At 41.2% G+C, this 13,342-nt stretch overlaps 1 protein-coding gene across 1 annotated transcript; it reads right to left on the bottom strand.

Moving 5' to 3' along the window:
- Positions 1-7,638: 7,638 nt before the first annotated feature.
- Positions 7,639-8,895, bottom strand: LOC122060441. The gene has a single exon (XM_042623533.1). It carries the CDS (start codon positions 8,658-8,660, stop codon positions 7,980-7,982), a length of 681 nt encoding a protein of 226 aa, XP_042479467.1. The 5' UTR covers positions 8,661-8,895; the 3' UTR covers positions 7,639-7,979.
- Positions 8,896-13,342: the final 4,447 nt, after the last annotated feature.

The following is a 13,342-nucleotide window of genomic DNA, read 5'->3' on the forward strand; positions in this document are numbered from 1 at the left end:
CAATCCTCATCTCGAGCTCTCTCGGGCTGGAAATAGGGGCCTCGCGATGCTCCGTCGGTCTTCTGAGAGACAACTTTGGAGACCTCTTTCATTGCCTTCGCCATTCGGTCATATTTGTCCTGGAGGGCTTCAAACTACTCCCGTGTCACATATTCCTACGCTCTAGGAGGAGGCGGAGGATTACTATCTCCGCGCATCGAATATCCAGCCGAACGCTGGTACCTCACAAAACCTTCCCGATTATCGTTTCCCCTTTCTCGTCCAATTTTCGTCAAGGGAGGGAGCCCTCCTGAAGGTTCCTCCTCCCCTATGTTCATGTTCAATGTTACTCTCGTCTTCTTACGATTGTAGGTTCTCCCCACCATTATTGTCGTTTCCCACAGATGGCGCCAATCTGTTACTGTCGAAAATCCATATGAGCTGATCCTGCACAAGCACAGAAGGCAGAGGCCCAGAGCTTTGTTCGGGGTTAGTCCTCCGATGCTCAAGTTAGAGATCGGCCGCATAGTAATGGTGTGGTTTTTGATGCTTACCTTTTTCCTCCTCTCCGGCCCCCTTTTATAGCCCTTAGGGTTTAGGGTTTCTCTTTTCCTTGGAGGAGTCCTCCTCGGGTCCGCCTCCTTTCCTTTTCGAGTCCTACTCGAATACGTCCTATCCCCTTTGTGGGGAATATTCTCTTTACACGGTTGATAGAGTCAGAGTCCTTGCAGCCCCTATCAGGTGGGTGACATGTGTCCTTACCCTATGGGGCACCGAAGCTGTACTTCCGGTGGAGGTAGGGGCTGTAACCCATCGGATTCAATACTACAATGAAGAAGAAAACGATAAAGGACTTCGAGCGAATTTAGACTTCTTGAGCGAAGTCAGGGACACCTCACAAGAAAGGACCACCGCCTACCAACAGAGGGTTGAGAGGCACTATAACTCCAAAGTTCGAAAGAACGAGTATAGAATGGATGACCTCGTCCTCAGAAGGGTACAAATATCAGACCCGAGGCATCAAGGAAAGCTAGATCCAAATTAGGAAGGTCCTTACAGAGTCTCAAGGGTAATACGACCGGGTTCCTATCACTTGGAGACTATGGGGGAGAGAGGGTACCCCGATAGTGGAACTCGAAGAACTTGAGAAAATTCTACCAGTAGTGAAGTAGCGAGCAATCACATTTTGTAATTTTTTACTCCTAAGCATTTTCTAGTTGTTACTCCTCATCCTAAGCTCTCCGGATGATTTTACTTATGAAAAATATGTAAGCTGGTTTACGGAAATTGCTAGGAATTCTCCTATTTGATGGCTTTAGCTTTGCCGAAGGTCCTCACCTCGGTCATCACCACGGTTATTGATCAAGGCAGAGCCGAAGGGAGCTTGATGAAGGGATATAGCCGAAGGTCCCTACCTCGGTTGGGAGCTCAGGCAAAGGCCAAGCTGACCTGATCGAAGGTCACGACCTCGGTTGGGGGCTCTGGCTAAGGCCGAGCTGACCTGACCAAGGGTCACCGCCTCTACCTCAGTTGGGAGCTTAGACGAAGGCTGAGCTGACCTGACCCAAGGTCACGGCCTCAGTTGGGGGCTCTGGCTAAGGCCGAGCTGACCTGATCGAAGGTCATGGCCACTACCTCGATTGAGAGCTCAGGCTAAGGCCGAGCAGACCTGATCAAAGGCCACAACCTCAGTCGGGAGCTCGATCAAAGGCCGAGCAGACCTGACCGAAGGCCACCACCTCGGTTGGGAGCTCAAGCTAAGATCGAGCGGACCTGACCGAAGGTCCTTACCTCGGTTGGGGGCTCTGGCTAAGGCCGAGCTAACCTAATCGAAGGTCACGGCCTCAGTTGGGGGCTCTGGCTGAGGCCTAGCTAACCTGATCGAAGGTCACAACCTCGGTTGAGAGCTCCGGCCAAGGCCGAGCAGACCTGACCGAGGGTCCTTACCTCAGTCGGGGGCACCGACTGAATCCCACTTGTTCATGATCCCTCAAGTCCATGGCCCTCAGACGTGGGAAACCTCTCTGATATGCTGATGGAGCAGAACCAAACTGCGTACTAGAGTAGAGGCCTATTAATCCTAGGGCCGCCGAAGGGTTCGGCCTTCTTGCACCTACCTACAGGCTAAAGATCCTTTGTCAGAGAAAATGCAAAAAAGTAAAAGGCAAAGGAATCCAAAGAAAGGGAAATATTCATTCATTAAAAAAAGAAAGCCCGAGGCTGAGGTAGGGTGCAGGGTGGCTTCAGGGGGCGTCTGTCTGATTCACGGCCTCATCATCGACATGGTGGAGGATCTCCCCAACGGAGCCATCGTGACCAGGAGTCAGAGGCACCTCACGTTGTAGCTGAACCTCACCTTCCTCGCTATAGCCTTCGCCATCGGCATCGACAACCTCGGTGGCTGTTGGGGCTGCCTCAACACACTCTTCTTCGAAGATGAGCACGTTGTCCACAAAAGAGACCTCTGGGTAGTGCTCGAGGACCCAGACTCGGACCTCAGTAGTGCCCATTATGAACCCAGAGGCGATGGCGCGTTTAACCTCCTCCCGAAAGCCCTCAGAGGCCCTATACATCTCGACCCCTCGGGTCTCGGCCTCCTGAACCCTTGCCGTTATCTGCGCGGTTGGGAGCTCAGGCCAAGGCCTAGCGGACCTGACCGAAGGTCACAGCCTCAATTAGGAGCTCAGGCCAAGGTCGAGTGGACCTGACCAAAGGTCCTCACCTCGGTTGGGGGCTTAGGCCAAAGCCGAGCGGACCTGACCGAAGGTCACAACCTCGATTGGGAGCTCAGGTCAAGGCCGAGCGGACCTGACTGAAGGTCACTACCTAGGTTGGGAGCTTAGGCCGAGGTTGAGCTGACCTAACCGAAGGTCTTAACCTCGGTTGGGAGCCGAGGCCAAAGTGGACCTAACCAAAATGAAGGTCACAACCTCAGTTAGGAGCTCAGGCCAAGGCCGAGCTGACCTAACCGAAGGTCACAACCTCGGCAAGGAGCTCAGGCTAAGGCCGAGCGGACCTGACTGAAGGTCCATACCTCGGTTGGGAGCTTAGGCCAAGGCCGAGCGGACCTGACCGAAGGTCCTCACCTCGATTGGGGGCTCAGGCTAAGGCCGATTAGACCTGACCGAAGGTCCTTACCTCGATTGGGGGCTCAGGTCAAGGCCCAACGGACCTGACCGAAGACAACCTCGGTTGGGAGCTCAGGCCAAGGCCGAGCGGACCTGACCGAAGGTCATAACCTCGGTTGGGAGCTCAGGACAAGGCCGAGTGGACCTGACTGAAGGTCCATAACTCAGTTGGGAGCCCAGGCCGAGGCCGAGCTGACCTGACCGAAGGTCTTAACCTTGGTTGGGAGTTCTGGCCAAGGCCGAGCGGACCTGGCCGTAGGTCACAACCTCGGTTGGGAGCTCAGGCTAAGGTCCAGAGGACCTGACCGAAGGTCCCTACCTTGGTTGGGAGCTCAGGCCGAGCTGACCTGACCGAAAGTCACGATCTCAAGCAAGACTAAGGTTGAAGTCGAAGGAATAAGGCCAAAGGGACGCATGAACGAAAAAAAAATGATGATGAAAAACTTGGTTACTCCCACAGGAAAAAGGCTCCTTGTGAGAGTAAGGGGGCTTCTGATACAGCCAAATTGATTGCCCCATAGGGTAAGGACACGTGTCGCCCACCTGATAGAGGCTGCAAGGACTCCAACTCTATCAACTGTGTAAAGAGAATATTCCCCACGAAGGGGACAGGACGTATTTGAGTAGGACTCGAAAAGGAACGGAGGCGGACCCGAGGAGGACTCCTCCAAGGAAAAGAGAAAGCCTAAACCCTAAGGGCTATAAGAGGAGGTTGGAGAGGAGGAAAAAGGTAAGCATCAAAACCCACACCATCACTCCTGTAAAAAAACTGTGCGGCCGATCTTTAAGTTGAGCGTCGGAGGACTAACCACGGACAAAGCTCCAGGCCTCTGCCTTCTGTGCTTGTGCAGGATCAGCTCATACGGATTTTCAGCAGCAACAAGAGACTAGTCCAGAAAATAACTAAACCTAACCTTTGAACATTAAAAATTCAAAACTCAGAAATTCAAGTAAAGTTCACCTATTCAAAATTATACGAACTTCGTTATATAACTTGAATCCAATTTTTAAAAGAAAGAGAAGATTGGGAATGCAACCAACTTTTAGTAAGCTAGCGGCATATGCATCAGTCATAGGGCTAATTACAAAAAGGGCAAGGGAGATCTTCTCTAAAAAGAACGAGAGAGGATGATACATGTTTGGAAATCTAATGTCACATCCAACATTTTCCCTTTAAAAATGTTTTTTCTCAAAAGAAGCTAAAAAAAGAAAAAGCCTAAATTACCATGAATTAAATTGGAAAATACAAAGATGCAAATATGATGAAAAAGAGATCTGACTGCAAGAAAACTGTCAATTATAAAATGAAACAAAAACCATAAAAATTTCATAATATTAGGTTAGATAGAAGACATCAAGTTAAAAAAAAAATTATAGAAAAAGTTAACAAAAAACGTAACGAAAGTACATTTAGATGATCTGTAATATGAGATTCCATGATGTGAAAATCTCAAGATTTGAGTAGACCAGTGAGGGAATAATTCTGAGAAAAATATTGAAAAAAAAATCTAAAAAATATAAAATTTCATAGCAGATAAATAAAGGACCTAATCTACAACTTTGAAGAAGAAAATTTTGAGAAAAAGTAAACACAGAATCTCATGTAACTTATTACACTTCACTGATGCCCTACTGGGGACAACAGTGAGTTATGCTCAATAAAAGTATGATAATTAAGTGTACAAAACTGAAATATAAAACGGTAAAATAGAGATGAAGGAAGATTACCCCTCTACAACTCTTGTGAAGGGTAATTTATGGTTGGAAGGGTGTGGGCTCATATACTATAAGTACAATCCAAAATTGATGCGAATTACTCAAAACTCCTTTACAATTTCAGTACACGAAGCTCAATGACTTGAATTATTGCATGACTGTCATGGGAGGCTCATTTACTTATAGTTGAGAGACATCTTAGTCAACCAAGTTAAGTGTAGAATGCTTCCATATATGGGGTGATCTCTTTTCTCCTTGAAGAGAGATCATGTGTCTATTTATGGGAAGTGTGGACAAATAATTACATTTGTTACATTGGTTTTTTAGAGTCTTCTAGGGCCCGTTTGATAACGTTTCTGCCGTTTCTATTTTAAGAAACGGCAGAAACATAAATTTTCATTTATAGAAACAGAAACAAAATTGAAGGTGTTTGATAGTCATGTTTCTAAAAGTCGATAGTAACCAACGAAAAGAATGGCCACAAGTCGTTTTCAGAAACCGCGAAACAAGTAGAAGGGTCATTTCTTGAACCATAAATAGGTAGAATTTTCATTATCTATTTTTGAAAACAAGTGAAACGAAACAGTTTGTCAAACGCTTTTTGTTCCATTTCTGCTGTTTCTAGACACAGAAACGGAAAAAACACGTTTCTTGAAACGTTATCAAACGGGCCCTAGGTGTCCTAGTGGTCTTAGTGTGTGCTTAGGTGCATACCTTGGGTAAAAAGTACAAGATAATATGGTCAAAGATTTGCCAAATCCCTACAAAATCATAGTATTCGGCACAATTTGTTCATTGGCCGACATAATTGGCATCTAGATGACATTAGTCTGGATACAAATGGCATCGATCAAAGTGCATTCGGCGCCAACCTGAGTCAGTATGAGTCTGGCTCTAGTTGACTCAGTGGGTTTGGTCCAATTAGGTTTTTGGCTCAATTTAGGATTGGTCTTTGGTTTCTTAAGTAGTCTTGGTCAATTCTAAGTGTGTCAAAGTCAATTGTCAATTTTGAAAACATGTTTGTTCAATTAATTAACCATCCTATGCCATCATGGAAGCAAAAATACACTGCCTATGTCTAAGAAAATATCTTGACTGTAAATACAGGTTCACTCCATGGTCTCAGGGGGTTCCTAACTCATCATTGCTTAGCCCTTCGAAGGAAAACAAGATGTGGTTTCTACAACACTTTCATTGTATGGTAGGAGAAACACCCTCACATAACTATGCTTTTTGGAGAGAGAACTATTTCACTAATCGAGTCACAAGTGTCTAATACATATCCATACCTAACGATTTTCCATAAAGTGATGGCAAAACTTATAACTTGTACAAATCTTTTCATTTACCAATTGAATCTGATCCATTCATCCATAGAGTTATTTACTTGATTGTAATCCTTGCAAAGTAGGAGAAACACCCCCACAATAATAGTTTTCTAGTATTCATTAACCCTCATACTAATAATTTTTTTGGGGATCCATCAACCCTCGTGATCATTCGTTGATTAATCCACACAAAAGTTGGGGACTCACTTCCCATTTACACAATCACAATAAAATGATAAACCATATGGCCAAACAGCCATAATACAATTTACCTCTTGAAAAGGCAAATATACAAAAATGAAGCTCAATCAATTAACCCCAATACTCAAATTCTCTTTTTCAAATGCTCCAATGATTTTGAAGTTTTAGCCCAATAAATTCATAGGTCGACCGCTATTCAGAGCAGCCAGTAGTCTGGTGGTCGATTGTTCGGTTGGCCACTGCATCGTCCAAATGCATAGTGGGTGTTCTTGGTCTTTTAAGTAGAAAACTTTATTCCTTTCTCCATTTCTTCCTTAGCCACAACCCTTTTGAGTATTTCACACACACACATGTGAGTAATAGCCTTCAATATAATGACATTTCTTACCTTAATTGTTGGTTTACTTATTTTGCAATGGTGGGGGAGGGATTGGTTGAAGCTTCAAAAGCAGGTCACTGTCGATATTCCCAAGTGCGAAAGAGGAAAGGTCTGGCTCTAGGAATGCTGAACATGTATAATTGGAGTAGTTTGGATATGAAAGAGAACTGAAATAGAGGGGTAGGTGGAGGCCAAAGTCAAAAAGGCTTTTTGTTTCTCTACTGCCTTAGACTTCGAGGAATTAGAACCGTGTTTATAGGGCTCCAGCTAAGCGGCCTTGGTGCCTAACATCTATTATACATTGGTCCAAGACCCTTGTCTGACACTACGAGGAACAAACTAGCAAATGAATTAAGGGATCTAAATAGATAGTTAGAAATTCGAATTTCATTTGCATTCATATCTGTTTAGGAATATCTATATTCTGTTAAAGGCTATTTGGATCTGAATTCGAATAATCTAGAACATAATCTATCCAATTCATATAAATTACCAATTAAAACGGCTCTTGAAAACAACTAAGAGACATTGAATGAGTAATGAAATTTATACACGAACACTAACTTAACCTAGTGATGACAATTTCAGCTTGAAAAGTCGGACACCCAAGGGAGGAGTTTGTGGGATTAAACACTATCATATGTATGTGTGAGTGGATGGATATGTATAGAAGTAGATGGCCATTGATCCTACTAGGGCCTAAAAGAATAATAATAAAATATATAAGATAATTGAAAATCTGATTTCAATTAACATTTGTATCCACTTAAAAGGTATCCATATCCGAGCTGAGAATATCCAAGTTGGTATTCAATCCACTTACATCTATAGATGCAATGTTGATTCTAAATCAAAAATGTGATTTCTACCATCGATTTTCCATTGTGTTTACAGAAAAGACAAAAAATTATGAAGATTGGTGTTACGGAATTCTGAAGGATAAAGCCAATCATCAAATACAATTTCCAGCCTTACAGTCACAAAACCAGAAGACACAAAAAGCTACATTCATGGTCCCTTCCTGTAAGTGGTGCGAGCCGCATATACCTCTGACCCTTCCCTCCGACAGATCTTCCAAAAAAAACAAAAAACAAGAACAAAGATGAACAAATCCCTTCATAAATAAACCAAATCTGGTTTCTGGGAAACAAAAATCCCTTCACAAATAAGTAAACAGAGATAAAAAATAACACACAGAAATGAAATTAGCATTTGGCATTCAAGAAATCAAGGGGGGGCGGGGCGACATCAGAATTTGGGCCGCCGGGAGTGGTGGTTATTGACGGAGGAGGACGAAGAGGAAGGTGGGTGAGGAAGGAAGAAATCAGAGTACATTTCCATGAAGAACCTGTTGACGATATCGAGGTAGGCAGGGCAAGTGAGCCGGGAATAGTAATGGATAACCTCTTCAATGTCCAACACATGTTCTATGTCGCTCGCGTCCATCATCTCCAACTCCTTAAGCTTCTGAACCACCACCAAATAACCCTCTCCTTCCTTCACATTACTCTCACTGAGACTCTGAAAACCCATCTCTCCTCCACCTCCTCCATGGCTTTTCCGGCTATCGACTCTCCTGATTTCTTTCCCAGTTTCTCTTCTTCTCTCTTCATTCCTGATCTTCACCGGACTCTGTTTTTCAAACTTCAAAAAGCTTCCTCCGTAGATTTCCTCCTGCCCAATGGGTTGTTGTTTACCTCTTTCTGGATCGGAGGAATCCCATCGGTTGGCCACGAAATCTCCATAAAAATTGTCCATCTCTCCAAAGCTTCGATGGGAATGGACATTGACACCACCGGTACAAGAACAGGTGTTGCAGGTTGGGGTCTTGGGTAGCTTCTCGTAGCCACCGGATAGTAAAGACTTAAAGCTTTCGACGGTTCTTTGGAAGAACCTCTTCGTCTTCGCTATAGAGTTCCGTAGCAGCATTTGTGGTTGTGTTTGGATAAAAGCAGAGTGACCGAGACGTTGAAGCTTCTCTGTGTTTTCTCGTCCTTTCTATAACCTTTCATTGCTTACCTTAAGATAAAGGCCATGGGGGGACGACAAAGGGTCCAACAGGCTAGGACGACTCTTAGCTTTTATTGCCCCCTCCATTCGCTTCTTTCTTTGCGTTCAAACGCTCTCTCTCTCTCTCTCTCTCTCTCTCTCTCTCTCTCTCTCTCTAAAGTACAAACCAATTACAGAGGAAGATGCTTACTTTTACTTTGGAGGAGTTGGTAGTATCGAGTGCAACCCCTTTGGGAGCAAGGAAGAGCGGATGGTTCTCTCTCTCTCTCAATCAATTCCCATCAATTACTCAATCAATCAACAATACGGTTTCACTAGTCTAACCTGTACTTATGTATTTGATGAGTATCTATACTAGTCAAGAAATTAGTTATTGGTATGGGTATTGGTCTCGGTTGATACTAATATGATACTGATCTGTGATCATCTGTATCGATTTGGATCTATCAATATTTTATGTATTTTTCATAAAAATTAAGTTTTTTAATGATTTTACCTTAATACTAATACGATACCCAATCTCGGATAGACTAAGTATTAGGATCAATCTCAACCGATACCAATACGATCAATCTCATACTAATACCTAAAACCATAATAGGTATGTTTCCAGTCCCTGGGACCCCAGCCCAGCCTTTAATGATCCATGACTGTTGGAGTGTTAATCAAATTCTCCCAATAAAAACCATTTTCGTACAATCCTCACCCACGCACATGGAATCCATCAAAGGGGTTTTCCTTGTGTGGATTCCTCGTGTGTGGATCATGATTGTATAAGTAAGCAAAAAGGATCAAACCAAGCATGAAAGAAAGTCCATAATCCCTTCTCTACTTCCCGAACAAGCCTCTCCGAGGGTTAGAAAGCAATGAGGAACAGAACTCAATTGATTTAGAAACGAAAGAGATGAGAATGATTCTCGTACCACAACGTTTTTTTTTTTTTAGGGATAAGGAATTGTTGTGATAATTAGAGATTAGTGATAAGTGGAGTAACCCATTTTATTATAAGTGAAAGACAAACCATAGGGATCCTTCTCGCCCTTGAATTAGGATATGTTCTTTTACTTAACTTTAACTTAAACTACTAATAAAGGAATCCTATGATTTGCTTTAATATCAAAGATGATCTGTCTTAGAATCCTAATAAAAGCTGATTATAGAACATTTGTGTCTGTGATTTATACTACGGGAGGTATTAAAGTAACATGAGTAAGTGGTCCCGAAAATGTGGTTCATTGATGTGAGTGCCGACCTGTGATGGACCCATCAGAACCATTGAACCGATGTGGGGGTTGTTCTGGTTTGGTTGAATTCATATGTGGACGTTTGACAAAGGAACACGCGTCCAAAAGGGTTGGAATTGGTCACCATCTGATGGAGATGGAGATAGGCCTCCACACACCTCACCTCACCTGCTCACCACTCGTGCCACTCAAGATTGACCACCTCCACCGGGTCCAAAGTGTCATTGTACAGTCTGTACCCTCTTATTGAAAAATGGAAATGAAACTGGTTCGCTTTCGTGTATCTTTCAAAAGAACCAGTTCTGTAGGCTGAACCCGGCCCGGTTCCTCTTTGCCCTATTTGTATCTTCTAGGTCTGATTAACACCTGGTTTGGTAAGACAATATTTGGTTTTTGGGACCATGTAGCTCAGGGAGAAAGAGTGAATCGGGTTTGAAAAACCCGACCACCAGGTCCACCACCAGACCAGATGGGCCTAGCCATAGAAAATAGGAAAATATCACTTCTTTTCCAACTTTGTTTGGGTCACAAAACCCGGAAAAAGAAAACTTCAGGCTCAAGTGACGTCCCACGCTCACCCGACAGTTGAGATATGAACCTATACTTCGTTTTTTTTGGCAAAAAGCACACTAAGGGCCATACACTGGAGTATGGGACATAAAGAGGAGTCAAGGAATGACCTATGGAGGGGCAAGGATCAGTCCCCAGAGGGCCACAAACTTCTAGAAAAATTGAAAATGGTACACAGTGGGCTAATAGAGGTGTCATTTTATGATGATACAAGGAGACTCTCTGAGCACTCTCCAAGGAAGCAGTGCCAAACCACTTTTAGCGAAAATGTGTTTTAAAACGCGGTTGTCGTTTTTGTTTGTTTAATGCGTTTTTTTATATGTTAATAGACAATGCAGGAAAAAACAAGAACGGCTAGAAAATCCGTTTAAACCATGTTTTAACCTACCGTTTTAAACGCATACATGTATTTTAAGGGTAAAATTGAAAATCTTCATATTCATTAAAAAAAAAAAATTCCCCACCCGCCCAGCCCTAGTTCCCAACCTCTCATCTTCTACTCCTCTCCTAAGTGAACTGAAGTATTGATTCTGCTGAACTTAGCCGCTGAAGTGCTAAACTGCTAAGCTCGCTGCTCGCCTTCTCTCTTCAGGAGGTGAACTTCCATTCAATTGTTTAGACATCTTGGATGATATGTATAGAGTTTTTTTTTATATATTTGGACATGTTATTATTATTATTATTATGGTGAATTAATTTTTAATTTGAAATTTACATTAAATGTTATATTTTGGATGATATATACATGAATGTTTGATGTTGCTGTAGTTTAGAACATTAGATGCAGGTATACAGGTAAAAATCTCTCAAATTACATGAGTATACTACTTCTTTTTTTTTTTCGCCTTTTTGAAAACTATACGTTTAATACTCGTACAGTTCGTTTCTGTCCGTTTGCCGTTTCTTTGATCGTACCGTTCATTGTTTTTATCTGTTTAAAACCCGTACTGTACGTCTCTATTTTCTTTTCCGTTCCCGCTTTGACTAACAATGTGCCAAACTGCCAACCAAGGTAAGTGTTTGATTTAGACTCTTCTTTTTTTTTTTTTCAGAGAAGATCAAGAAGTTCATTTGATTATTATTGAAAATGAATTCAACTATTATATGATGATGGGGTTAAAGTCCTCCATGGATGTACTATTAACTAAAATACCATCAATATTTTGGGAAAATAATATTCTAGATTTTGAAATGGATGTTTGTTTCTAATTTTAATTAATGAATTTAGTAAAATATTTCATCATTTTTTACTTTATATACAATTTTGTATTGGTTTTCAATAAATCTCATAAAATAATTTACAAAAAAATATATTATTTATGGCATTAGAGACTATAGTCTTGTTAGTTGTACTTGTATATCTCTATATTACCTTGTATGGTTCTTTCCATGCATTCTCCTTCCTTATATGGTCTTTCCTTGTTAATACCCCTACTTTATATAGATACCATTTTTTATATGTATTTACTTCTAAATGAATACATTTTAAATTTGTTTTGATTCTAGCAAAGGTGGGCTTGGATATATTTGTTGTCGTATTCACAGTTAATCAGTCTTCGCAATTTCAATGTCATCATCATTTCATTTACCAATTGTTGGTGAAAACATGATGATTCGATTGACTATGCTGGAGGTTAGCGGGTAATTCTGGAATCAGGTAATAAAGGAACTTGTTCCTTATCTACAAAATATTTCCAAGAAGTCACCTTTGCAAATTGAATCTATTTTAGATGACATTCTCCATTTTTATTCTTTTTTGAATTATTTTGTATCTTCATGTATATTTCAAGGAAGATTAATAATACAGTTGACTCCCTGATTACGAGGACCTTATCGATGACATGTACAACAGTTTGATCGTTTTTCGATCTATAAATTTAAGAATAATGTGCCCCTTTTTCATGAATTTGTCATGTCTATATAAATAAAGTTCTTTCTTTCCATAAAAAATAAAATAAAATAAAAAAGTATACAATAAAAGTTTCTATCAAAATTGTCAAAGACCACTAGTGTTTAAACCCTGTGTTAATGATATATATATATATATATATATGACCACCTAAAATATACTATAATTTTTTTTTTTTAAATCAGATTACTATCGATCAAGATTGATCCCGAGTCTTGACCAATCTGACAACAATCCACCCATATGGCATAAGGTAAAAATGTCTAAATTACAATTAAAAAAAATAGGGGTAATTCTGTGAGATCTAATTCAATTTCAAGTGATTCAAAAAAATACAGATCAATATCGGCTGAGATTGATCTTGAATTTTATACCTTAACGTTTACTACTGCTCTAGGACCTTAGATGACTTCATATACCAATTTTGGGTCTCTCAACTTATCTTAAACTTTTGAGTTGGATGCTCTTATAGTATTGGCATGTTGTCTTTTTATGAATGAACCCTCTTTAGTCTTTAGATTTTAGAGCTTTATTTGTATAACTTGTCAAACTCTATTTGGACCACAACTTGACAAATAGACTTAAAACCTTGAAATCTATCTGCCCAAAAGATTTGAGCCCCTCATCTACCATGTGGTAAAAGCTTGTATAAACCACCAGTGAATAACTTAACTCTTTGCAATGTTTTTGTGCATAATCAATTCATTCACTTGCAAAATATATTAAAAAAATAAATAAATAATAAGGAGGAGAGAGAGAGAGAGAGATGTGTCGTATAGGTTTTGAGAACCCAATGAAAAGAGTCGGGCTTCATTACATATATGGTCAACACTCAACACCTATTCTTTTTTGCTTTTAAAAATACCTCTCCAAAAAAA

The sequence above is a fragment of the Macadamia integrifolia genome, chromosome 2, assembly GCF_013358625.1.
Source record: "Macadamia integrifolia cultivar HAES 741 chromosome 2, SCU_Mint_v3, whole genome shotgun sequence".
Taxonomy (NCBI): domain Eukaryota; kingdom Viridiplantae; phylum Streptophyta; class Magnoliopsida; order Proteales; family Proteaceae; genus Macadamia; species Macadamia integrifolia.